This window comes from Brettanomyces nanus, chromosome 4 (assembly GCF_011074865.1).
Source record: "Brettanomyces nanus chromosome 4, complete sequence".
NCBI classification, from domain to species: domain Eukaryota; kingdom Fungi; phylum Ascomycota; class Pichiomycetes; order Pichiales; family Pichiaceae; genus Brettanomyces; species Brettanomyces nanus.
Window position 1 is genome coordinate 1,469,354 of NC_052377.1, and position 26,051 is coordinate 1,495,404.

General features: G+C 41.2%; 14 protein-coding genes across 14 annotated transcripts; 8 read left to right on the forward strand and 6 right to left on the reverse strand.

Moving 5' to 3' along the window:
* Positions 1-157: 157 nt before the first annotated feature.
* FOA43_003916 (uncharacterized protein) lies at positions 158-1,783 on the forward strand (the record flags this gene model as incomplete). The annotated part of the gene is made up of 1 exon (XM_038924164.1): positions 158-1,783. One exon carries the CDS (start codon positions 158-160, stop codon positions 1,781-1,783), a length of 1,626 nt encoding a protein of 541 aa, XP_038780092.1.
* Positions 1,784-1,995: 212 nt separating this feature from the next.
* Positions 1,996-3,624, reverse strand: PRB1 (proteinase B; the record flags this gene model as incomplete). The annotated part of the gene is made up of 1 exon (XM_038924165.1): positions 1,996-3,624. One exon carries the CDS (start codon positions 3,622-3,624, stop codon positions 1,996-1,998), a length of 1,629 nt encoding a protein of 542 aa, XP_038780093.1.
* Positions 3,625-4,077: 453 nt separating this feature from the next.
* Positions 4,078-6,015, reverse strand: FOA43_003918 (uncharacterized protein; the record flags this gene model as incomplete). Its single annotated transcript, XM_038924166.1, has 1 exon — positions 4,078-6,015. The coding sequence occupies one exon, from the start codon at positions 6,013-6,015 to the stop codon at positions 4,078-4,080; it is 1,938 nt and encodes a 645-aa protein (XP_038780094.1).
* Positions 6,016-6,374: 359 nt separating this feature from the next.
* Positions 6,375-6,791, forward strand: FOA43_003919 (uncharacterized protein; the record flags this gene model as incomplete). Its single annotated transcript, XM_038924167.1, has 1 exon — positions 6,375-6,791. One exon carries the CDS (start codon positions 6,375-6,377, stop codon positions 6,789-6,791), a length of 417 nt encoding a protein of 138 aa, XP_038780095.1.
* A 104-nt stretch (positions 6,792-6,895) lies between these two features.
* On the reverse strand, positions 6,896-9,748 carry FOA43_003920 (uncharacterized protein; the record flags this gene model as incomplete). The annotated part of the gene is made up of 1 exon (XM_038924168.1): positions 6,896-9,748. The coding sequence occupies one exon, from the start codon at positions 9,746-9,748 to the stop codon at positions 6,896-6,898; it is 2,853 nt and encodes a 950-aa protein (XP_038780096.1).
* A 338-nt stretch (positions 9,749-10,086) lies between these two features.
* On the reverse strand, positions 10,087-10,579 carry FOA43_003921 (uncharacterized protein; the record flags this gene model as incomplete). Its single annotated transcript, XM_038924169.1, has 2 exons — positions 10,087-10,241; positions 10,300-10,579. 2 exons carry the CDS (start codon positions 10,577-10,579, stop codon positions 10,087-10,089), a joined length of 435 nt encoding a protein of 144 aa, XP_038780097.1.
* A 304-nt stretch (positions 10,580-10,883) lies between these two features.
* Positions 10,884-11,771, forward strand: FOA43_003922 (uncharacterized protein; the record flags this gene model as incomplete). Its single annotated transcript, XM_038924170.1, has 2 exons — positions 10,884-10,887; positions 10,936-11,771. 2 exons carry the CDS (start codon positions 10,884-10,886, stop codon positions 11,769-11,771), a joined length of 840 nt encoding a protein of 279 aa, XP_038780098.1.
* Positions 11,772-11,953: 182 nt separating this feature from the next.
* FOA43_003923 (uncharacterized protein) lies at positions 11,954-12,798 on the forward strand (the record flags this gene model as incomplete). The annotated part of the gene is made up of 2 exons (XM_038924171.1): positions 11,954-11,957; positions 12,056-12,798. 2 exons carry the CDS (start codon positions 11,954-11,956, stop codon positions 12,796-12,798), a joined length of 747 nt encoding a protein of 248 aa, XP_038780099.1.
* Positions 12,799-14,931: 2,133 nt separating this feature from the next.
* SSE1 (adenyl-nucleotide exchange factor sse1) lies at positions 14,932-17,118 on the forward strand (the record flags this gene model as incomplete). Its single annotated transcript, XM_038924172.1, has 1 exon — positions 14,932-17,118. One exon carries the CDS (start codon positions 14,932-14,934, stop codon positions 17,116-17,118), a length of 2,187 nt encoding a protein of 728 aa, XP_038780100.1.
* A 358-nt stretch (positions 17,119-17,476) lies between these two features.
* On the forward strand, positions 17,477-19,942 carry FOA43_003925 (uncharacterized protein; the record flags this gene model as incomplete). Its single annotated transcript, XM_038924173.1, has 1 exon — positions 17,477-19,942. The coding sequence occupies one exon, from the start codon at positions 17,477-17,479 to the stop codon at positions 19,940-19,942; it is 2,466 nt and encodes an 821-aa protein (XP_038780101.1).
* A 114-nt stretch (positions 19,943-20,056) lies between these two features.
* Positions 20,057-20,482, reverse strand: FOA43_003926 (uncharacterized protein; the record flags this gene model as incomplete). Its single annotated transcript, XM_038924174.1, has 1 exon — positions 20,057-20,482. The coding sequence occupies one exon, from the start codon at positions 20,480-20,482 to the stop codon at positions 20,057-20,059; it is 426 nt and encodes a 141-aa protein (XP_038780102.1).
* Positions 20,483-20,637: 155 nt separating this feature from the next.
* FOA43_003927 (uncharacterized protein) lies at positions 20,638-21,723 on the reverse strand (the record flags this gene model as incomplete). Its single annotated transcript, XM_038924175.1, has 1 exon — positions 20,638-21,723. The coding sequence occupies one exon, from the start codon at positions 21,721-21,723 to the stop codon at positions 20,638-20,640; it is 1,086 nt and encodes a 361-aa protein (XP_038780103.1).
* Positions 21,724-22,403: 680 nt separating this feature from the next.
* Positions 22,404-23,732, forward strand: FOA43_003928 (uncharacterized protein; the record flags this gene model as incomplete). Its single annotated transcript, XM_038924176.1, has 1 exon — positions 22,404-23,732. The coding sequence occupies one exon, from the start codon at positions 22,404-22,406 to the stop codon at positions 23,730-23,732; it is 1,329 nt and encodes a 442-aa protein (XP_038780104.1).
* Positions 23,733-23,971: 239 nt separating this feature from the next.
* FOA43_003929 (uncharacterized protein) lies at positions 23,972-26,041 on the forward strand (the record flags this gene model as incomplete). The annotated part of the gene is made up of 1 exon (XM_038924177.1): positions 23,972-26,041. The coding sequence occupies one exon, from the start codon at positions 23,972-23,974 to the stop codon at positions 26,039-26,041; it is 2,070 nt and encodes a 689-aa protein (XP_038780105.1).
* Positions 26,042-26,051: the final 10 nt, after the last annotated feature.

Below are 26,051 nucleotides of genomic sequence, written 5' to 3' on the forward strand. Positions count from 1 at the left end.
ACTTCGCGATGAGTCCGGGAAAGTTGAAAAACCAGCCCCGCCTATTCAGAGGTGATCTAGTCAAATTATATTTTATTATAAAGTATATTCGTCATGTAAGTAAAGATAATGCTAAGTTGTAACTAGTAGCTTTTTCTTTGAACATATATCAAAGACAATGACATCTGTTTATCCGCCTGTGAACGTTCCTACCAAAATGTCAAGTCCTGGTGTTTTAGATAAGCGTCTAAATTTCTTGAAGAGGTATAATATCCTAAGAAATCAGAAGAATGTAAGCCATAAATCATCTGGTTTTTCACCGAAGAATCCAATTATACTAATGGAAGATGAAGACAGAGTGAACAAAAGTGATGCTAGCCTTAAAGCAGGTGACATGGCGAGCAGCCAAAGAGCTAGTCAAAGAGATGGCAATAAAACTCGTCGCAAGACAAGTGGCAGTGGAGGTTTCCGGAAATCTGGCAGAGGAAACCTCGGTAAAAGTCTTCATAGGGGTCCTCGAAGCTTCGGCTTGTTAGGCAAGGAAGTTGCAGAGATGGAGCCTTTCATGAATAATAGCGAGAGTAATGATTTTGGAGAAGACGAAGATCGAGCTGAGGAAGAAGAGAAGTATTATACTTTCCAAGCACAGGTGCCTAAAAGGATACCCATGGTGCCTAAGAAGAATGCTGAAGAAGAGCTCTTTGTTGTACCTACACAAAATAAATTCTTCAAATTCTTTTCGAGTCCTGCAGAGAAGAAGATAAGGTTGGGAAACATCAAGCAGAGACTGGGATGGGGCAGTGAACATCAGCCTATGAATCTGGACTTGTTTGACACCGATATTCCATCAATGCCTATGGTGAATTCTTTTGAAAGAAACAACGGTGAATGGTGGGAAGATCAGGACCAGGATCAGGACCAAGACCAGGATCAGGACCAAGACCAGGACCGGGATCAGAAAGACAGTCCCCTTAGCAAGAATGTAAGTGAAACCGGCATTTCCTTTACCGATAACTGCCCAGAAATGTTTCGGATGTCTGGAAATTCTGAAGTGGCGCATCCTTCTTCGATAAGGCATGTTCAAAGACGTAACGAGAAATATGTCGGGCCTGATGGTCAAACAAGGCATGTTATTCAAGAGGAGTTCATAGAAAGAGCGGAGAGAGGTGGTGATTTCAATACCAACAAGTTGTTCCGTGGTGTATGCAAAAACGGAGGTAAGGGGTTTCCCCAGAATATGTGTAACAGGGACCCTGCAGAGCAGGCCCGTAGGGAAGCACTCGACAGAAATATGAGAGAGTACCAGTACTTCCTGAACGGAGTAGCACTACCTTCTCCCTCCAAGCACCATAGGGCCTCCAAGCTATTCTCGGCCATGAAGTCCTCGCTTTCTTCATCTTCGTCTTCACTATCAAGCAAGCATTCACGTTATATCAATGACCGTATTCCTAGACGTCTTGCAGGAAAGGGCCGAAACCAAACGAATCTAGGATTTGAAAGAAAGTTTCAGCAGTTCATGCAAACCAACTACAATCTGCAGATCTTGGAATTCCATCATAAAGTGAGGCAGTTTATGTCCCTGATTCCAATAATCTCTTACATAGAGCCTGCTTTAGCGTTATTTGAAGTCGCTATACCTACCGATGACACCATTAGAAGCACTAGTGGTACAGCTATCATGATCGCTATCATCGATGGGCTTGTTGCTTTGATATCATTGTACTGGGCCATCAGATTCTACATGCTAATAACAAAGTTTCTGGAGCGTCTTTTTTGGATATTTGTTAAGATTGGGCTACTCTGAAGTTGAATAATTTAGTAATAATGAAGATGATAGTGATACCTCATGGCAATCAGAATCAAATGTATAAAAAATGTAGAAAATAAAACCAATAATAAAGGAGGATAAACAAAAGATAAAACCTGAGAAAAGACAAACTCATGACAATCCAAACAAATAATGAGAGCCTAAAGATATGAATACATCCTGTTCGGACCAGACACTATGCTTTCCATCTAAATTCCAGCGATCTGCTTACGTGCCTTCTCGATCTCGTCAATCACGACTTGAACACCGTTTTCAAGAGTATCCAAGTTTTCCTCGAGGGCAGATTCAGCGATTCTGACAGAGCGTTCCAAATCCTCTGTCTCGTTGTCATCACCAGAACCCCAGAAACCTTTAAGTTCCTTTCCAGCACCATTGAAGATGAGAAGGTTGGGAGTACCGTCTTCAGGAATGTCACCCAATGTGTCCTTGGTTCCAAACTTGATGAGATCCTTCTTCAACTCCTCGGGAGTAATCAAGCTGGATTTGAACAAAGAGTCCTCTTCTGGTTGCAAAGACAAGAAATAGGTCAGCAATCCACAGACATGGGGGGAAGCCATGGAAGTACCGGACAAAACTGCAGTCGCAGTATCAGAACCAGTGTAGGTGGACAAAATATTTAAGCCTGGAGCAAAAATGTCAACACAGGTACCAAAGTTCGAGAAGTAGGCTCTTACATCAGATAGAGTAGAAGCACCGACGGTGATTGGACCCTCTGCAGCAGCTGGGGAAGAGTTACAAGCATCGGCATTGTCGTTACCTGCAGCAACGGAGAAATGCATGCCCGCTTTAACTGCAGCATTGACAGCCTTGTCCAAAGATGGAGATTTACCACCACCAAGAGACATGTTGGCAGTGGAACCCTTGAATCCTTTCTTATTATCCTTGGCCTCCCTTAAATGAGAATTGGCAGCATATTCGACACCCTTAATGACATCGGACATGGATCCAGAACCGTTAGATTTCAAAACCTTCACGGCAACAAGCTTGGCATTCTTGGAAACACCATAAGCCTTTGAGCCGATGGTACCAGCACAATGAGTACCATGACCGTTACCATCTTCATCAGTATCATCAGTTGGGATGGTAGCACCCCAGATGGCTCTACCTTCAAACTCCTGGTGTGAAACATTGATACCAGTATCAATGATATAGGCAGTAACACCTTCACCGGCAGTGGTATCATAAACGTACTGATTAAAGTTGGAAAGACCCAATCTACTTCTATGTGAAATTCTAGAAAGGCCCCATGGAGCACCAACTTGAGTGGATGCCTTCAGTGCATGAACGGTAGAGTCGACTTCAACAGAGGCAACATCTGGGTGTCTTCTCATCATATCAGCAACCTGAGGGGTAAAGAAGCCACTGTAACCCTTCATAAATGGGGTATCATAGACGTGATTGATACCGCCTGAAGAGTGCTTGAAACCGGAGGCCGAGAGAGAATCACCAAATGCGGACAGATCGGCGGGATCCATCTTGGCAATTGATTGAACTTGAATGTCTTCCACCCACAATCTTTGGAAGTCGAAGGCATCCTTGGAGATGCTATCTTTCATCATGATGATATAGCCGTAAGGAATGGGCTCCTCTCTGAGGAGCAGAGGTTGAGCATGGTTTTCGGCAACAAGCTCAACATTTTTGGTGATACCGGAAACCACCTTCTTGATTGGCTCCTGAATAATTTCCTTCACTGTCTTTTCAACCTTGTCTAGTGAAAACTGGGCTGGTAAATCCTTGAACGATGCAGGGATAACAAGTCCTTCAACTGCAGCCATTGAGGCGACAATTGATAGCAAGACAGATTGAGAGAACTTCATGGGTAATGTAAAAGTGTTAAACGGAAATGTGGTTGTTATCTGGTTATTACAAAAGTAGCCAGGTAACAGTAAAGAAAGAAAAGAAGAAGCAAAGGAAGAGGAGAAGCAACAACAAGCTGAGAAAAAGGCCCACAGATATACAGAAATCTAAACCAGGCCGGGGCAGCCCAACCATTGGGCGCTCGCATATTCTCCTATCAGTCACCGATAAAAAAAACACTTGCCCGTTTGGGACTTATTTTTTTTGCCCTTCTTCTGCCTTATACACGCTGAGTCTCTGCATTATCACCAATATGTGGCTTATCTTGAAGGATACAGGAAAGAGAGAGTTTTGATTGTGGCCTTTCATATTTTTTCTTTCTTTTTTTGTACTATCTTCGCATCTATCTTACTGCATTATTAACTTCTATTAATCTATATGATTGGTCGAACACAGAAAAGAAGGCATGAATTTCATGATGCATCACCTTCTACATCACTGTACTGTTCGTCATCAGATCCCTGCTCACCCCCAACGTATACTTCATTCGAATCAACATCCATCTCATTATCATTACTTCCTCCGTAGTCATCATCATCATCAACATCGTCCTCCTCTAAGCCGGCATCATCAACTTCCTCATTGTACTCCACATTTTCTTCCTCTCCGTCGACTTCTTCCGATCTATCAACAACCAACTGTTTGCCTAACTCGCGCTTCATCTCCATTCGATCTGTCACCAATCCAATTTTGGCTCGAAGATCCAATAATCTGTTTAGATTGCGAGCTCGAATCCTCAAACTATTCGAAAGTAAATTCAAATCGGCTGCCAAGTTAGGTAAACTAATCAAATACGATCCATGATAGATCAGTATGTACTTTACCCAAGTGTCAAGCTGTTGCTGTATTTGTCTATTTCTTGCTCCTTTACCCCTGCCTAACCTCTCGCTGAGTCTGTCCAATAAAGCCAAAACATACGTAGTATCCAATCTGGCCACAGTGTTCCTAATAACATTCTCATCTCGGTTATTGTTCAACACACTTTCAAACAATCCGTGATCATTCGATTTCAATGCCTGCGATAAAACAACAGTCAATGATCCAACCTGTAATTTTCCCTTCTTCCCATTAGTGCTCCTTTTCTTGTTATCTATATTAAACTTTTCAGCCAAGTGACCAAAGTCTTCATCCTCCAGTTCCTCTTCCTCACGATTTTCTGAGTTTGTTTCCAAATCTCTAAAATTGTCTCCGGACGAAACAATAGCGTTACTCTCTTTGTAATGCTTGGCACTGGCACGATCATCACCATGTTTGTCCTTGTTCTGACCGAGGTTCACCATTGGTCTATCCTTTATTAACTTGGTATCTCTCACAATCCGATATCTATATTCTCCATCATTCGGGTGCTGCCACCATTCAATACGATCGAATGCGAGATAACTGGAGTCTTCCATCCAAACTATAGTCAGATATCTGGGATCTATAGTGATATCCTCAATTGACATAGACTCGTTGGTACCCTTTCGAGCTAGTTCCACCTTACAATCAGATCTTTGAGACTGGACAGCGGGCCCTTTCCTCCTTTTCTTCTTGTCACTTGTGTTACTCTGAGCTCTCTTTGTAAATGGATCATTAAATATCTCGAGAATTCTTCCCTCAGTTAAAGCAACTACCAGTTCCAAGTTGAATTCCTCAATCTGGTAATGAGTCACTTCAATGACAGGACCTTCTGCAACTAATATCTGTTCTCCAATGACAATCTTGCCATCTTCGGAAACACTTATCAAGTTAATGAACCTATCGTTATCAGCAGACACAATCACTGAATTGTTCGAAACACACTCCACTGCACAGTTGATCGGACTCACATATAAATTTTTAAAGTCAGTCACCTTACCCTCCTTCTTATCAAACAAATAAACCGAGTTTGAGAATAGAAATAGATATCTCTCATTTAGATCCAGTAGTCGGTGCACCGTCCGTAACTCAACATCATCAAGTCTGTAAGATTTGTCAAGTTTCCACCCACTAAAATCGGCTTCTAATTGATACTCTAATAGGTCGCTATTGGAATCAACCACATATATCTTTCCGTGGCTAGATTTGCTGACTGTGAGACTGGATATGAGTTGGTCTGTCTTTAGGGTACTTGTCACCTCATTACTGAGGATGTTCAATAGTATGAATTTATTGGAACCCCTAAAAATCACTCCTAAAGTATCTGATGATAGCCATAATAATGATTTTACCCTAGGATTCTTCTTTTTGTCAAATGGATGAACTGTTACTGTATGGTCAGATTCCTCTCCTCCAATGGATTGGACCTTCAAGGTCTCAGTGTCCAATGTCTGAACAATATATGCAACATGTCTTCCTGTTGCATCAAAACACGATGTAATTAATGATGACATTCTCAACTGTGTTTCCAACTGAACGTAGCCTTTTAGTCCTATAAAGCCTTTGGAAATCCTGGATCTGAAAATTTTTTAACCTGATATTTTTTTTTTAATTTTATTCGATTTTTTTTTTTTTTTTATCTTTTGTGCTTTTGTTCTTGCCGATTATATAATTTCGGGTGGCTCTCCCATAACTTTTCTTTGATTGTTCTAAAGAAATTTTTTTTTCTTTTTTTCTTCGCGAAACCGAACGCGATGCGAATGTATATATATATACCTCTATATAAACGAGGATAAAAAATGGAAAAGCTTAGGAAGCCTGTCAAGGCAATTTACGCGTCAACTGTAAAATAAGTTTGGATTCTTTTACAAAGATGATAGAACCAGGACAAGATGAGATTTCACTTCCTAAAGCGACAGTACAGAAAATTCTTGGAGAAATCCTACCGCGAGAATACGGCTTCACAAAAGATGCCAGAGAAGCACTAATAGAATGCTGCATCGAGTTCCTAATGATTGTTTCCACAGAATCCAACGATATTGCCGACAAAGAATTAAAAAAGACGATATCCACTGAACATGTGCTGCATGCTCTAGAAAATTTAGGATTTGGAGAATATGTGCCTACCTTAAATGAGTTCATCGATCAGTTTAAGATCAACAATAAAATTAAGGAGAGAAGAATCGGCAACAAGTTCCAAAATAGTGGAATGACTGAAGAAGAGTTGCTCAAGAAGCAAGAGGAATTGTTTAAGGCAAGTCGGGATAAACTTCGACAGCAAAATAACTAGGGCCAAATGTTCTTTATAGCTTTCATTTTTATTTATTGTTTTGTACTGTATTCTTAAGGGTATTCTAATGAACCAATCGGGTAGACCCCCCTGCTTATATTATATTATTGCTTTAATTGACCCATTTGAACTTGATTCTCTTGAACAAACTTCTTGAATTCCTCAAGAACATTTACATTGTCCAAAGGTGTATCAACATTCAACTCCGCATATTCGTCGTCATCAATATCGAATTCAACTTCCTGTCCTTTTTGTAAATCCGACTCATCAAGTTTTCCCTCGTTCTCCATCTTTAGTAACTTTACCCGCTTGTCAATAGCGGCAGGAAGTTTCTCGATTAACTCCATAAGTTTTCGGAGCATGGTCTCTTTAACACGGTCTAACTCAGGTAGCTGTGCTTCTAGTAAAGTAATGAGTCCAAGAATCTCCAATTTAAGATCAAATACAGTCGTCAACTGTTCATCGCTATTGCCAAACCAAACCTCTATAAACTGAGTTAGAGTGTGTGCGTCGTTGTCCGTCAACTGGCTTATCAAATCAGGACGCTTCATCATCAAAGCAATGAATAGACGTAAATAAACTCTAAGCACATCAATTGATAAAGTACTGAGACTCTTGAATACAGGCTTGAGTAACGGCATAATTATTGTCTCTGTATTATTGCAGTTGAGAACAATGAGCATCGTAAGATCAAAAACAAATTCGAGCATCTCTTCATCTTCATTGGCGTTCCGATAAAAGTTCAGCAACAAATTAAGAGCTCTCTGAACGTGAGAATCAGAATCGATACCGACATTATGAAATCCATAGTTTATAACCGTTTGGAAGTACGGTCCATAATTATCAAAGTATTCATATCCATAGTTTTCAAAAGAATCGAGAACCGTTTCATATATTTTCCAAGTCTCTGGCGTCAGCGATTTAAGAATAAAGTTTGTTGTTTCCAGTAAGTCCATGGCCTCTGTGAGAAAGGCGATCATTGCGTTATCCAAAATGAAGCTAACACTTGGCTCAAAAGTGCTCACCATATTAGATGTAGTCGATTTCTGGGAGTTCATAGAAAGAACCATGGTGGTAAGTGTCCTTAAGGATTGCGCAAGTTGAGCTTCTTTCTCATAGTCGTCTCTGCCGCTGGAACCCATCACCGACACAAGCTCCTGTGCTCCCTGCAAGAACTGGTCATTCAAACTCTTGGAAAGTTGCAGAGCAAAAGGTTCCAACTCCTTGGCGAACTTGAGTACAAAATTATCCATAAGATCGCTAGCTAGCTCCATTTCGTATTGACTGTTCAAATGAAGTAAGAGTTCTATTACTTTAGTGATGCTCTGAGAAGTCTGCTGACGAACTGGGGGCATCGCGCATAGAGAATTCAAAGCGTTGATACCCTCCAACTGCAACGCCATGAACTCGGAGCTGCTGCCGATGAGACCGTTCACCACGGAACTGACTTCGTTCAACAACGACATATCTTTGAACTGATGGTTGATCTCAGCAATTGTTTCACAAGCAACGGTTTGGAGCCATTTATGATTACTGTCCTGTAACTGAGGAAGGATGAAAAAGCGGAAAGCTTGGTCCATTTGGGGATTAGAAGCTGACATCTGAACCCAGGAATTGTTGAGCAATTTCAATCCTGCTTCAACGCGGTATAGGTTGTTATTCTTCTCTTGGAAGATCTGCTGGACTACAGAAAAAAAATCCTGGGCAACATCTTGGAGATGTAGTCTGCAAAGCATGAAGACAAACTCGTTTGCAGATGATTCTGCACTTTTGAAATCGACGGACACTGCCGCAGAGTCAACATAACGACGTAAGTATTCAACAGGATCGTCTTCAAACGTGTCAATTTTAGCATCAGTACAACTTAATCTTGGCACAATGATACTGCCAAGTATAGGTTTGACATTGCTTTTTATGTACTGCTGATAAATTGGATCAGTAGTAATGCAATCGGTTAGAAAGGCAATAAGATAATAGTAGCAAATATCAGTAAAACGACGGCCAGTTAGCGATAGATACTCGGTGACAATTTGTGGTATGAACTGGGAAATGAGAACACTCACAACCTGAGAATTCAAAAGCTTATTATTTTCTCTGGCATGGCGTCTTTTGAGTCTGTAAAAGTTTGCAAAAGCCCACTTCTGACACTTTTTAATCACGTGATCGTGTGCTCCTGGACCATCATCCTCATCGTCGCCATCGGGAAAGGTAACTTCTAGTTTGATAATCTCAAGTTGATACTTACACCACTTCTGTAGGTTGTTGAGATCATGAGTTAGGTACTTTGGAAGTTGCAGGAAGGTACAGAATTTGTAGATTTTCAAGATGAGATAAAAGACAGAAGCTGTGGAAGGATCTTTGATAGCACTGAAGTTCCCGGAGAACATCTGCTCGTATAATGGGAACTGCTTCTCCGAAATGGTTTCAATCAGAGTTCGATCACTGTCAAAACAATGCTTCTTGGCAATATGATACACTAGCGAAAGACTAATATACAATTTGCTGATGTCATTACCACTGGATTGTAAGAGATCCTGTGAGATCTCATAGAGCCGATTGGACCACGATTGATCAAGTCTAAGAACTACCTCTATGCAATTGAGTATCTGCTTAAACAAGGCTTGATGCTGGAATGGTGAGACTTTCAATAAGGTTTCTATAAGCTTATTTTTAATTTCGTCCTTAACCGATTGGGGGATCTCCTGTATCTTCATATACTTGTTCGTGGCACCATTGATAAACCATGAACCTTTAACTTTATTTTTCACAAATGTAGCAGCAACCAATCTGATTTGGAAAGGAATACTAGAATCTGTAGCCAAGTCGAGAAGATTGGTTAACGATGCTGGTTGTTTATCGATCAAATCATTTAGGTAATGCTCCGAATCCGTTCGTAGATTGTTGTCAGCAGAAAGAGTGTTCAACAAATGCTGTAGTAGTTGATCATTAACCGACATGGCTTGCTCTTGTAAACTTTGTAAACTTTACGAAATTTCGAAAACTTCAGATTCAGATTTAGACCAGATGCCTGATTAGGGAAAAAATTGTGTGAAAGAAAGATAGGAACGGTCGGCCTACTGCTTAGTAGAGGGAAGATGCTCACCGACTCCCCCATTTTTTTTTTTTACAGAGTAGTGAAAAAAAAAAAAAAAAAATTTTTAAAACTTGCCAAGGGAGAAAAAATTTTAATACTTAGAGTTCCGGACTCGAGGCTCGAGTCTCCGAGTAAAGTTGACTAAGCGCTGAATTTGGTAGTGAATAATTGATAATATTATTTTGTACAGAATGAATGCAGCTAATCCTTTTTACCTTCATCGTCATCCTTTTTTCCGCCAATGTCATTGTAGGTATTTTCTTGCATGAATTGAGTAAGCATCTTCACGTCATCGGCTGTAAGTTCAAGCCCACTCTTGGCCATTGATTTTCCCAACTCACTCACAGCATCTCTAACTTCGCTATCCATAAAGATTTTCATCTGTTGCATCATGGACATTTTTTTTCATGTTACCGTTCTGGTCGACCATCTCTTCCGGTTTAGGAACCAAATTTTTGGACACCATTAACTGATTAATTTTCTTCAACTGCACGATGATTTCCGGATTCTGTTGAAGCCTTTTTAAAAACCCGTTCATCTTCTGATCAGGAATTGGTCCTGTAGTGGCCAGCATTCGTCCAAATGAGACCGTACAGCGGCTATAGTAGGTTGTTTCCTTCCATAGAGCTCTTCTAGAGCTGATACCAGCCTTGGGAAGATATACTTTGGCTAACCTTGGAAGTCCGGTAAACATAATTGATAAAAGTATGGGAGATCTAAAGATCTTGTGGTTGCTGAAAACGCCCTAATGGTTGGAGGGTGAAAAAAAAAGCCGAGCTAAAAGTTAAAACCGACATCTATTTCCGGTGCACGGCTGTCTCGTTTTCCCTAAAAGAAACGTTTAGGGGGTCTGGCTATCTCATAAATTGAGTATTCACATGACACAGACTTTCGAATACCCGAAGCGCCTTCCGTGGGGAAGGAATACTTTGAGGGATGTTGAAATTGATTACTTTTACCTTTATTCCCGTTAGTATCTTCTTTTGGTATTGTTGTTCATGAGTAATTGCTCTTTCTTCCGAAAGGTTCTTTCTCCTTTTGATTACAAAGATCCGGAGTTAAACGGATATTGGGGTACAACTACCTCTACCATTGATTGGTGCGAAGAGAACTATGTTGTCTCGGGTTATGCTGCCGAATTTATGAACACTATTAGTAATGCGATATTTGTTATCCTTGCTGTCAAACTATTGAGTTCATCCATCCGGAATAAGCATGGGGGCATTTTTGTCATTGTTTCGATCGGTATACTTCTTATTGGTATCGGATCCTGGCTATTTCATATGACTCTTCGTTACGAATATCAATTACTGGATGAATTGCCAATGGTGTATTTTACCTGGATTCCATTCGCCTATCTTCTGGCAGTGGAGGTTGAGAATAAATCCCGGAGAATTCTCATCTACGCTATCGTTCTTGCGTTGATGATCTTTTTCACAGTTACCTATTTGTGTTTCTGGGATAACCCGCTATTGCAACAGGTTGTGTTTGGTTCTCTCGCGACATTTATCATCTTCCGGACAATTACTTTGACCAACAAATACGTCACCGACCAGTCATATAGAAATTTCATGTTCAGACTATTTTTCTTTGCCATGTTTGAAATTATATCTGGTTTCGTTGCATGGAATATTGATACTCTCTTGTGCAGTAGATGGATTCAGGCCAGAAGATGCATTGGCTTGCCTCTAGGACTACTATTAGAATGGCATGCATGGTGGCATGTGCTTACGGGTCTCGGCGTCTATCATTTTGTCATATTCACGCAATGTTTGAATATGTGGTATAACAAGAAGCAGGACTTGTACGAAGTAAGAGGCTTTTTTGGAACTGCAATTCCTTTCGATATTGTGTTGAAAAAAGGACTACAGAAAAAAACTGCCTAATTAGGTAATGCGGTTAGGACTACTGACTATAAATGTAGATCATTTTTCCCCTTGTTTTAGAAAATATAAAAAAACTAGAAATTCCGGCTTTATACGATTAATCAATTAAAGCAATCATCATCATCAACGTCTTTGTACGTCTAAGTCTTCATTTGTCTTTGTGTTTACAATGTTTTTCTTTCATGAGTACCCGCCTGTTCCGGGACCGAACTATGGATATTGGGGTCCAGTTACCTCCACCATTGACTGGTGCGAGGAGAATTACCTTTTCTCTCCATACATAGCCGAGATGGTCAATTCGTTGACGAACATAGCATTTGAGCTATTGGCTCTTCATCATCTTTACTCAGCCATCATGAATAAGCATAGTCGGGTATACATTTACACCTGCATTGGTTTTGCGGTTGTTGGTCTTGGATCGTTCGTCTTCCATATGAGTCTCCTTTACAAATATCAATTGATGGACGAGTTGCCGATGATATATGTTACTGCCATTCCATTAGGATACTTATTGGGTTATGACAAGTCTTTTTTCATCAAAAAATTGTGCCATATCGGCACGGTTGCTGTTACCCTTCTTTTCACCTACATATACGTTTATATTTGGAGAAATCCTGTTTTCCATGAGGCGTTTTATGCACTTGTCAATCTTGGTCTCATACTCAAGTCGTTAGACGCGATTCATAGTCTAATTACTGACAATAAAGTGAGGAAGCTTGAGTACAAGCTCATAGGCTTAGCATTGGGTTTTTTTGCCCTTGGTTTTCTAATCTGGAATATCGACAACCTGTTCTGTTCCCCTATCACTCTCTTCCGAAGGAATGTTCTTGGTTTGCCTCTAGGCTTCTTGACTGAAGGTCACGGTTGGTGGCACATTTTCACGGGAATGGGTATCTATTACTTCATACTATACAATGAAATACTCTCCACATGGATTCGCGGTGCCGAAAAGGAGTATAAGTTAATATGGTACGGTCCATTTGCCGAGCTAAGATTGAAAGCCAGACCCGACATTAAAACCGACTGAATCAATTATGTTTTCTTCAGTTCTTTGTCATGACACAAATAAGTTTATAGTTATTGATTAGCATTAACCAATCAGGGTGTTGCTTAACTACCATTTCTAGCGTAGCCATAAATTTGTGGAACCATTCAGTATCTTTAATCTCTTTCAATTCCCTTAGTACGAGTGCCACCGTCTTAGTCTCCTCAAAAATATAATTGAATGGAACAGGTCCGGCTTTGTTGGATAAACGCTCTTCACAAAGAGAAAATGTTTCTTCAGTAAATTCTTTTAGATCACTTCCATACTGTTTTGTAACCACCATCAAATTAATCAAAGTGAATCTAATCAAGTCGAGCTCTCTGAGAATTTCCATATCATCAGAGAGATGCTGTTTTTCACTAACGAACTGTCTAATTGCGTCATACCGGTTCCTTGGAAATTTCAACGAAGGATGTATCTGGAAAGAAAACACAAGCCTCCCTAAAAATTTGATGTTCAACACTAATATCTGTTTGAATATCTGCTCAAAACGAGGCTCGCTCATGGTGACCTTTAACTGACTCATAAAGCATAGTAGATGTTCACCTGTAAAAACTTTGAGCACCGTTTCATCGGTGATTAATTTGTTCATCAGCACTATTGACTGAAGTTCCAAGTGCTTAAATTCGTTGTCAGTTGTGAATTTGGAATAATATGTCTGAAAAAAGGCTTTCACTATATCGAGAGTCAGTTGGTCGTCGATTATTTGCTGCTTGCTCTCCTTGGAATCGATAGAATTGCTCAAAATTATTAGGCACAAAGCCTTTGTGAGTAGCCGTTGGCCTCGATGATAAAACTTGAAGTATAATGCCAATTGATCGTTCTTATTAGTCGGATTGCAGGAAAGATTCATAGTTGAATGGAATAGTAGAGTCGAAACCGTAGACTTTTTCGATGAGTCCTGTTCCAACAATCTAATCAAGCGAGCCACAAGCACTTGATCATTGTGTAAATCAAGAACTTTGTTCTTCGTTATTTTCTCCAATATCTCAAGATAATATGTTTTGTGATCGTCCTGCTCGTAAGCATCAACTAAGCTATTCAATCCACTTAAGGGAATCGCTGAATTTGGAGTCTTCGTATCCTCTTCTAGGTCAGCCAACTCGTCCAATACATCGAGAATCGTATCATTATAATCAGACTTGTTGTCGATTAATCCTAGCAGTATACTCCATGACGAGGAATTACTATCTATCTGTAGTTTATCAACATAACTGGCAGCCCAGGGTCGCTTGCTATCGCCACCAATAACAAAGTTTAGGATAAAAATGCAGATGTAAAGTTTCAGCTTGGACGACGTTGTCGGTTCATTGAGATCACTAAGCGTATGCCTGAAAAACGAGTCGACGTTGTGATATTCCCGTCCAATCATCTCTCTATTTTCATTGGAATCGGCCACAAAGTTGATCAAAGTCCGCAGCAGAAGTTGCTGTGTTTCTTCGTCTTCTAGGCGGTTTTCTGAGTAAGCGTCGCATAATCGAGTTATGGTACCATTAAGCACAGATCCTTTCAGCCTAACGTCAGCATCACGAAGCATTGTTCCTAGTAACTCGAGCTGTCGGCAGAGACTTTTCACCTTTGGGGAATCTAAGGTTTCATTGGACTCTAACAACTCTTCAATTCTTGGTATAACAGATGAAACACTTGGCATTTCACTTAATATAGGAGATCTGTCTCTTAGATCTCCATCGCCTTTTCTCTTCTCTTCGCGTTCTCGTTGAAAAATAGCTCTATCTATCCTCTAGTATCATAAAATCACGTGATGGACCATAGAGAATCAAAACCACAGAGAATTCAATTTTCCAAGTACAATAAATTCAACTCCATTCTACAGAGCTCTCTGTGTATTTATCCTGTATGATAATACTAGCCAAGTGGGAGATATCTACTAGGTGGTTTAGAATTTAGCCCCCAAGGTCAGGTCGTGCGCATCACAATTAGAACTTTCTCGACCTGAAAATTTTTTTTTAGGGAGTACGATTAATCGATATAAAATCACACTTACTCTTCCTTGCTTTATATAAACTAGTTTACTAATAGGACATCTTATTCCAGTCCTTGATCGATTAGGTATTCACTAATATTGATAACAAACGCACCTCTATATAATATATCATGTCTGCTACCATTCCATTCGGAGTTGACTTAGGTAATAACAGCTCGGTCGTTGCCGTTGCAAGAAACAGAGGTATTGACATTGTCGTTAATGATGTCTCCAACAGATCAACCCCATCTGTTGTTGGTTTCGGTCGTAAAAACCGTGCTATTGGTGAGGCCGGTGAGAATCAGAAGACGTCCAACTTGAAGAACACCATTTCTAATTTAAAGAGACTTTTATCTCTGTCGACTAAGTCTCCAGACTATGACGTTGAGAAGAAATACGCCTCTTATAATTTGGTTGACAAAAATGGCCTTGCTGCAGCTCAGGTTAAGTACCAGGGCCAGACCCAAGAGTTCACTTCTACCGAGCTTGTTGCAATGTATTTGAACAAGTTGAAGTCCATTACAGAGAAGGAGACCAAGGCTAATGTTTCTGACATCTGTTTGGCAATTCCAGCTTGGTATACCGAAGAGCAGAGGCGTGCTGCCGCTGATGCTTGTTTGATTGCAGGCTTAAACCCAGTTAGAATTGTGAACGATGTCACTGCTGCTGCTGTTGGTTACGGTGTCTTCAAGACAGATCTTCCGGAAGATAAGCCTAAGATTGTTGCTTTCATTGATGTCGGTCATTCTTCTTACACCTGCTCTATTGTTGCGCTTAAAAAGGGTGAGTTAAAGGTTCTTGGTACTGCCTATGACAAGCATTTCGGTGGTCGTGACTTTGACAGAGCCATTACTGAGCATTTAGCCGATGAGTTCAAAGTCAAGTACCACATTGATATCAGAACTAATGCTAAAGCTTACTCAAGAGTTATGAAGTCTGCAGAGAAAGTCAAAAAGGTTTTGTCTGCTAATACGAGTGCTCCTGTTAACGTTGAATCCGTCATGAACGATGTTGATGCGCAATCTTCCATGACCAGAGAGGAGTTGGAGGAGTTGGTTCAGCCTTTATTGAAAAAGGTGAATCTTCCAATTGAGAATGCTTTGAAGATTGCCGGTTTGTCCGTTGATCAGATTGACTCAATCGAATTAATTGGTGGCTGTACAAGAGTTCCTTCGTTGAAGGCCAAGATCAGTGAAGTCTTTGGTAAACAACTCTCGTTTACTTTGAACCAGGATGAGGCCATTGCCAGAGGTGTTGCCTTCATTTGTGCAATTCATTCTCCAACCATGAGAGTTAAGCCATTCAAATTTGAGGATATCAACTCGTTCTCGGTCACTTATTGGTGGGATAAAGGTGAAGAAGACGCTGATCACTTGGAGGTTTTCCCTAAGAATGCTTCTTATCCATCTACCAAGATGATTACTCTTTACAGAACTGGTGACTTCCAAATTCAGGCCAAGTACACTAATCCAGAAGAGCTCCCTACCGGAACCGACGAACATATTGCCACTTGGGACATTACTGGAGTGGAAATTCCAGAAGGTGAAGAAAGTGCAGCCTGTAAAATTAAGGTTAGACAGGACCCATCCGGTTTCTACACCATTCAATCTGGCTATATAGTTCAAGAGAAGGAATTCAAAGAACTTGTTGAAAAGCCAGCAGAGGAGGAGGCCGAGAAACCCAAGGAGGACGATAAGAAAGAAGAGAAGAAGGAAGATGCTGATGCTGATGTCGATTCTAAAGCCGATGATGATGTGCAGGAGGAGGCCGAGCCAGAATACAGAATTGTTAAAAAGTTGGTTAAGGTTAAGGACTTGAATATTGCTTACAAGGGACATGCTCTTTCAAAGGATGCTTTGGCAGAGTCTTTGGAAAAGGAATTTAAGATGGTTGCTGATGACAAGTTAGTTGCCGAGACTGAGGACAGAAAGAACGCTCTCGAAGAATATATCTACGATTTGAGAGGTAAGGTGGACGCTGAGTACGCTGACTTTGCATCCGACAGTGAAAAGGAATCTCTCAAGAAGAAGTTGTCTGAGGCTGAGGACTGGTTATATGAGGATGGTTACGATACCACCAAAGCAAGATACATTGCTAAGTGTGAGGAATTGGCCTCCACGGGTAATCTCATCAAGGCTAGATACAATCAAAAGCAAGAAGAGCTAAAGGAAAAGTTCCAAAAGAAGAGAGAGCAGAAGGCTCAAAAGCAGATGGCTGAGAAATTGGCTAAGCAGGCTCAGACTGCTAAGAAGCAAGAATCTAAAAAGGAAAAGGAAAAGAAGATGAAGGACGCCGAGGGTGACGCCGTTATGGAGTAAGCTGCAAGGTCTCTCATAGCTCTGGTTAGTTTTAGTTTTAGTTTTGTTTTGTCTAGTGTTTTTCAGAGGGTAATAGTAAACTTTATCAGCTAGTAATTATGGCATGATTGAGTAACTTTTTTTTCGACTCTCTTTTTACTGGAGAAACCTGAGATTTTGAAATCTGATCGTAAACTGCTTCAGACATCTTCTCATTTAATCATATCCTGCGGTCTCAAGAGATTTTCAGTATTCTTTTACATTTTTGTTATTCGTCCCGTTTAAGTTAGTAATAGCGACTCGGGTTGTTTATGGATACTAGAGCCATTGATCGATCCCCGAACTTAGGGAATTTTAGTGCGTGTTATAAAGCTACAGAATGTCCGAGCATGAAAGGCAGCAGCCGATTTTAGAGAGATCCAGTTCAAGTGCACGTTCAAACTCAATGCCAAAACCCTCGAAGAGCCAGCATGCATCTAAAACAAAGAAATCGGGGTTTAAAGGAATGAATCAGAGTCATGACAACGGTGCTTCTAAGTTATCTCTAGCTTTTAAGGGGGCTTCTTCTGAGTATCTTGATCCTCATCGGTTAGAATCAGAGCAGGATGTGACGATTCTGAAAGAATTGACGGAGAAATTACAAGGTGAGGTTGGGTTGGATATCTCATCTACTAAGAGGGAGTCTTCTTATGAGACCTCTACTGGTGTGACTACCACGGAGAGCGAAACATCTCGTTCTCGTGCATCCACGTTGCGTACTAAGGAGTCTCGAACTGCTAGCAACAATGGTACTTCTGGAGAAATCACAAGTGATGGACGGACTATGAGCGAAGAATTGAAGACGTCTGTTGGAAACTTTCATATTTCTGCCAATTATATGAATCAGGGAAATAAGCGTTCCAAGAAGCAGTCTATCGAGTCTCAAAATGGAAATAGCGCCAATTTCCCCATATTAACTATAGAAATTCCCGGTGGAGAACATGAGATCTCAAAATCCGATGAGAATAATACTCCGGAACAGACGAAAAGGGCCTCTAAAGTCGAAGATGTGAAGTCATCAAAGGATAGAGTGTCCGAGTCCAAATCCAAACCCACAGAAATTTCCGTAATGGACACTTCTTTATATTCCGAGCCTATCCTTCTGGAGGGAAACGAAGAGGAGGATCTTTCGGAAGATGATATCGATCCAAAGTACGAGGAGAGAGAGGTTGATTACATTCCAGGTGGATATCATCCTGCATTCATTGGAGAAATGTACAAGGATGGGAGATATGTTCTTGTAAGAAAGCTTGGATGGGGACATTTCTCCACTGTTTGGTTGGCCAAAGACCTTAAGAGAAATCATCATGTTGCCATGAAAATTGTGCGAAGTGCCCGAAACTATAGAGAAACCGCCATTGACGAAATCAAGCTCCTTTCAAAACTTAATCATACAGACCTAGAACATCCCGGACATGCACATTTAGTGAAGCTTCTCGATTATTTTGATCACCAAGGTGAGAACGGTACCCATATTTGTATGGTTTTTGAAGTTCTTGGTGAGAATCTGTTGAGTCTCATAAGAAGATACAAGCATCGCGGTCTTCCTGTACGATTTGTAAAGCAAATAGCCAAGCAGATTTTATTAGCTTTGGATTTTCTTCACAGAGAATGCGGCATCATACATACCGATATCAAGCCTGAAAATATCCTGCTTGAAATAGCGGATGTGGAAAAATTAGTACAATACGTGGAGGAGTCTGAAAGAGAACGTAAGATCCTTAAGGAAATATCCGGTCGTTTGCTCAGTGGAGAGCCTATGAGTGCAGGGGCTTCTGGACCACCAATTCCTACCGGTAGAAGTCGTCATTCCCGTCGATCTAGTATCATAACGGGTTCTCAGCCACTTCCGTCTCCTCTACGTTCAAGATCCAGCTCGTTTTTTTCCAATGGCTCTAGTTCTATAGGTTTTGGAAGCTCTGCATCTGGTAATCCGAATTCCGGCTACTCTGGACCACGAAGTTCCAACCTCGCAGCGTTTGGAATCCCAAGGTCTGGTGTGTTGATTAATAATGTCAGTACGAGAGGTACTCCATCCACTGCGTCACTTTCTCTTTCGGGTATTTCTGTGCCTTCATCGATGTCCTGCCAAGATGTACAGAGTTTAATGCTAAAACGCAACAAGTCAGATAGAGATATGTTTGACGCCGACCCTCCTCAGGAAGAAGATATCGAGGACGACGATGTCGTTAAAGTAAAGATAGCCGATCTAGGAAATGCTTGCTGGATATTTAAGCATTTCACCAACGATATTCAAACCAGGCAATATCGTTCACCAGAAATCATTCTTGGAGCTGATTGGGGGTGTTCTTCTGATATCTGGTCGGTTGGGTGTCTCCTCTTTGAGCTATTAACAGGTGATTACCTTTTTGATCCGACTGAAGGCCCTAGTTTCAGTAAAAATGACGACCACCTTGCACAGATAATTGAATTGGTCGGATTCATTCCCAAGTATCTGATCCGAGATGGATACTACGGCCACAGGTACTTCCGCTCGGACTATAAAACTTTACGTCAAATTAAGAATTTGAAGCCCTGGCCGTTAGAAAGCGTTCTTCTTGAGAAGTACAAGTTCAGCGAGACTGATGCTCATGAGATTGCGGACTTTCTTTCCGGTATGCTCATTTCTGATCCGAAATTACGTATGGATGCTGCAGGTTTATCAAATCACTATTGGTTGAACGATTGTCAAATCGAGGGATATATTGATCGTGAGCCGGGAACCAGAGGTGAGGATATTGGTGAAGGTTGGTATAAGGAGATCCGTAGGGCCCATCATCACCGCAGGGAGCAGCAACAAGAATAAGAACAGCAATAACAGCGGAAATGTACCATGGCCGACTTTCGTTGCCTCGTAAACCTAATGATATATGTATTTATTTACTTTGTACAGAATTAATGTGACACGCTCCTTTTACTTTCAGTTAGCCTTCGGTTGCTTTCGCTTGGGCATTTGCTTCAAGTTCACAGTATCTGAACCACCACAGCATCCGCTTCCTGTAGTGGCTCCTGCTCTCAATGTAGTTTTCATCTTTTCAATGTCTTTATTATCTCCAAGTTCGGTACCTTTATGAATTCGAAGAACGTACCTATCTTTTCCCTCTTCCTTCACTCCTTGAACAATATTTTTTGTAAGATACGTGGCAATCTGGTTCAGTAATGTGATCCTCTGCTCCACGTTCATTTCTGGATGATCCCTTGATTGCTCTTTCTTCATCTCTGTCTTAAGCCGGAGTTTCGCCGCACTTTGTGTACGTAAATCACCGCCAAATGCCAGATTAATGGCCCTGATTGTACTTCTGTATGCATTCAAAGCCCGTAATTCCGATGGCATCGTTATAATCATGGCCTGGTCTAAAGAGAAATGAGCAACCAATGGGAAACTCTCATCATGTTTTTTTCTATTTTTTTTCTAAGTCCTCTCGCCTCGATAGACATCCCCACATATAAAATGCGTCAAATTTATATTTATTAACCATATCTGTATATAAAAGAAGCACCCTAATCAAAGACCATAATCTGTTTTCCCTTCTTCTTGGAGTCTAACAATCCTTGCTTGAAACTCTCGACAAATTGTTCGTCTGTGACTTGATCATTGACAATCTTATTCAATGTACAGTGAATATTAGCCAAATCGCCACCTTGGATCAACTTCAATACCTCACTAATAACATGCTCTCTCAACTCAGGGTCCTGTTTGGTCATTTCGGTAATCCAAAATCCAACAGCTTTCAAATTCTTAAAAATAAATAGTGAGGTTGGTAGGATGACTGGTTTCATAGACATGCCACCGTAAGTGACGAAAACACCATTCTTAGTCAATTTTCTGGACATGTCAGAAGCGTTCTTACCGCCGACACAGTTAAGAGCCAATTTGATTGGCTCACCACCGGTCCACTGTTTGACAGTCTTACCGAATGTCTTGGATCCACTATCGTCTTCTGTAATCACGTGAGTAGCACCCAAAGAGGTCAACTCATCGACCAACTCTTTTAGATTGGGTCTGTCTCTGACGATGGAAATGGAGTTAATACCTTTCTTCTTTGCGATCTGAATGGCACACCGTCCCACCTGAGAATTACCACCATTCTGTATAAACCAGTCCCCTTTGTTCAAGTCGACAAAATGAGAAAGCATAAGATAGGCACTAGAAGTATTGACAGCCATAGTAGCAGCTTGAGTCAACGGGATCGTATTTGGCACCTGCAGCAAGTCGGCCTCTGGTGAGATCGCATGTGATCTCCAAGTACCGTAATTAACTTTCTTTGGAATACACCAATCACCTGGCTTCAAACCAGAGACAGATGGACCAGTTCCCAACACCTTGAACACTCCTTCATTGCCGCAAACAGCAGAGGGCTCCTTCAATCCCGGTAGAGAGTCTATAGAGATAGGAGGACGAGATGGATAGACTCCCTGAATCTGGTTGATGTCAGATGGATTCAAAGGAGTAGCAAGTGTCTGAAGAAGAACTTGGTCATCTTTCAAACTCTCTGGAGCAGGTAACTGGTAAGAGTGAGCCTTAATGACGTTAATTGGCTCACCGTACTGTGGGTACACGATAGCTCTTGCGTTGATAGTAGCCATAGTGCGGATGAATGATCTAGTTGCAAGGTTGGCAGGACGAGAAATAGATGAAAAAAGGGACATGTTGACTTAACACTAAAATAGTAGTTTCATTTACTGACCTCGTACATTTTCATCCATTACTAATGCTGTCTGTTGGCATGCACTTTTCCCGTCCTAACACAGCCCGACGTCTCACCCCATAATTCGCTGGAATTTGTTCTAGACCGTTTGTGGCGCAAGCATGGTTTTTTTCAATCTGTGGCGAAGAGTCGCTTAAATCTTCGAGTATGCAGTGATTTGCAGCAGAGGCACGTAAAAAGACACGGACAGAATCGGTTAAATTATAGGAGTGTTTTTTTTTATGACAGGGTCTATTTTTTTTATTTTTTATTTTTTGATAGGGAGAGGGAGGGGAACTCTATCTATGATAGTTTCCCTTTTCTATTGTTTCTTGTTTCTTGTTTTTTGTTGGCTACGCTCTCGTGCACTTAATGTTCCCCCATCAGTACAGTATTCGTCGGAACAGCTCTTCAGCGAGATCTGTCTTGGGCTCACCTTCTGATGATTTAATTAGTACCAATAGTGCAGACTCAGAAATGGAGTCCTTGAGGACTAAGTCATTACAGCATTATCCTCCTTCGCAACAAACTCTGACAACCAAATTAGGACTGTCTGGGATAAATTCAATGTGTTCCAAGATGTCTATTCCTTCTCCCAATATGTCGCCTTATATTCCTAGGAAGGGATCTGTCACTTCCATCGTGGGACCACCAATTTCGCTAGCTTCTTCTCCATCCACGTCATCTCTCATTAATGATGCTATTAAAAATTCTCCTGCAAATATAACAAGTACATCCAACACTCTGGCTCCCTCCTCAACACCTCCAGCAGTGGCGAGTACTTCTGTGGCACTTCCCCCCATTAGTTCTGTTAGATCTACTGCATATGGTACATTGTGGACTCCTCCTCGACGAACTAGTATTGGAGGTATGAGCAGTACGGCAGCTGGTATGGTGAATACCAAAAATACAATCGGTACTAAGAGTTTTTTTGATTCACCCAGAAACAGTTTTTCTAAATCCTATTCAGCATCTGCTCTACGCATATCTCGAACGACTCTTGATGACAGTGGTGATGAAGGTAATAGTGGAGCTATAGCCTCGTCCGAGTCAGATACTGATGACGATAATATTCAGGTCACCAGTAATGGTATGAATGAGATTCAGCGGAATCATTCCAAAGCAAAGGTTTCGTTCGCATTCCATCCTACAAGCTACGAGGGAAGAGGAGCTACCAATGGTAGGGTTCAATATCAATTCTTAGATTCTGATCCTGGTTCTCCTAAGAGTTCAAGTGTCATTACAACATCAGTGGGTCAAGGATTGCCTCCAAACAACCTTCAGAATAATGATTCGTCTGGGAAGCAGCAGCCTGCGATATTTTTCAAAAAATCTAGTTCAAAGCGAAGTATCGTGCCGAAGTTCAAAGCATTCAGAAGAATTGCAGATGAACTCCGTGTAGAAATGTTTCCATTGGATGAGGAATTGGCTCATGAATCGATGATTACCACTGCACTGAAAGATGAGGAGGAGGTTCTCTCTGGTAAGAAATTGGCTACATCTTTGCTAACGGCACGTAATGATCCCGTATCCATACAACATGATAATCTAAAAAGGTACGAGGTTATCAGTAAAGCCAACGAGGCTTGGAATAAACACCGGGCAGTATCACCTTCTCCTTCAGTCTCTACTACTCAAAGTCATACGAGTACTGGTCAGGATAAGACCATAGAGATTTCCAAGAAGAGGAAAAATTCATTGGACGATAGCGATGCTTCTACGTACGGAGGTTCAGATACAGAGACTCGGTCCTCAAATAAACGAAGACTGGTTTCGCTTGGGAATTCTCCTATATTAGGTGCCGCCAGTATGTTCTTATTGCCAACTGCTGCTACTCATAACAGTCACAGCTCTGCTAAGTTGATCCAGAGCGCTTCAGATGACTTGGAAATGATGTCTATGCGTTGATATTGACACCTTTTATTTCCTTTTGTCATGGTTTTCTTTTTCTTTTCTTTCTGTATATTAAAATGGGGGTGTAACAATAAAGGTTCTTAAATCAAGTAATGGCCTGTCAGATCTTCGTGCTATCGCTTTAACTGTTGTTTACTGAAAAAAGCCGCAGTCAAGCACCTTGAGTTTTTTTGTTAATGATTGATCAATCACATGTTTTTTCTTTCTGAGTTGCTGTCTACTAGAATTCTTTTATGGTCATCAAGTCAGCTGGAGAGCCAACAGAGGATGCTTACCATGGTGCAGTGACGCCGAAGGTTTCCCAGGTTCTAACTGTACCTAAGAAAATCAAGAACGTGATACATGAAGTTGTACGATATCCCTCTCTAACGTTTGTGGAGGGAGCCGGAGCAGAACAGGACAGCAATACGGCCATTAAGAGTGCCAATTTAAAGAGTGAATTGATTATCGATGAAAATAGTAGTCAGAATTTGGTGGGAAAGCATTTATTTGACAATAGTTCTGCACATTCTATTGCTTCATTAGATAGTGAATCGACGATACCCGTTGATGCTGCTAGTGCTGTTACAAGCACCAATAGGTTCAACCCATTTGGTTCTCAGGAAATCATATCGTCTAGTTCGGCCTCCTTTATTACAAGTGATTATATTACGGCAAATACGGTAGTTGATTCGAAAGATAACGATATCACTGCAGCTGCCAATTCTACCGGTGGAACCCTTACCAGGTCGACTGCAGATACTGATATAATGACGGTGGGCTCTAGAAAATTCTCTGTGGATACGCGGACGTCATTTGCCTTACCAATGCAACCACTCACGAGTGCTAATTATCTATATACACACCAGAGGCACGGTACAGAATTTTCGACCAATCCTAGTATGGCCACTTCGGAGGAGACTGGTCAGACATATCAATCGCTGTTGCACCAGGTTACGGTACTTAAGAACGAACCCAAGTCGATGGAAGAAGAGTCATTCATTTACCATGATGCAAATCCAGATCTAAATAGCGGGCTCGTTTTCCATACTCGTAGATCTTCAAGGTTCAGCTATGCTGAATCGGAATATGCTGAAGGCCATTCCGGTAATGTTTCTCCGGTATCTAGGAAAAGGGTGCTGGTACTAGATGACCCTTTAAGGTCCATACAAATATCTCAGTTTCCTCAGTTGTCCTCCAGCTCTTCCCTTAGAGCACCCAATAGTGGGGCTCCCTCTCCTACTACTTTGCATGTCAAACGCCAGCCCATTGTCTCTCATGTGAGGCAGGTGTCTCAGAGATTATTTAGTAATTCCAACACCGATGTTGATCGGCGCTCGTTTGCTGACGATTCTACTTCTACTACTCTTTGCAGGACGCCGCTTTACAAAAATTCTGCCGAGAATAAGCAACGATTATGTTTGAGCCCTATTGACGATTATGACATTGATGAAGCAGAGGAGCTAAATGAAGTGGAGTCGCTACTTTCCCGGCCATTCAGAAAGTCTGGTTACTCTCAAACTGATAGATTTGATCAGACACCATATCGATACGGATCTGTCAATATAACGAAGAACACGGATGATGACGGGGATGCAGATGCCGGTGGCGATTTTGTCAATGAAACTGGGTATTGTTACAACTCTCCGCATAACTACAAGTCTATGTACTACAGGCAGAATTTGATATTGAAGGTGTTGAAAACCACCTTGTACGTTTTCTTTGGTATATTGCTGTTCTTCGCCTCAATTCGATTAGTGGTACTTAAAAACTGCGATAACAGCCTCTCCAATCTTACATTGACTTCCTTGAATAATGTCTTGATGAGTAACGAACTATTACTCTTCGAAGTTACAGCTTCTGCCACGAATAAAAACTTTCAAGATGTGAATATATGGAGCATGGATGTGGATGTTTTCATGCAAACGGATTCGGAATTGCTAGATGCATCGTCTTCTAAAAGCGACATTGCCATACTCTTGGGAAACTCGACTAGTTTCATTACTCCATTGAAATTTCAAGGTATATTTAATACAGAAGAGACTGATATTGTGTTAACTGCTCTCCCAGAGCGCATATGGCATCGTTTGACCCATAAAAGCGAAATTGCACCTCAATCTACTAGTGGGCAGGTCAAAATTCAATATCCTGGCAAAAGTTTCAGATATAAGGGAGAGCCGCTCAACTCAGATCAATGGGGAGCCATCTTAAACTCGAAGTTTAAGCTCATTGTGAGAGGTTCTTTCAACTATCATCTTCCCCTGATGTCAAACAACGAAGTTGTAAGTGTTACAAGCGAGGTGAATGTTAAACCAGAAAAATAAATGGTGACTC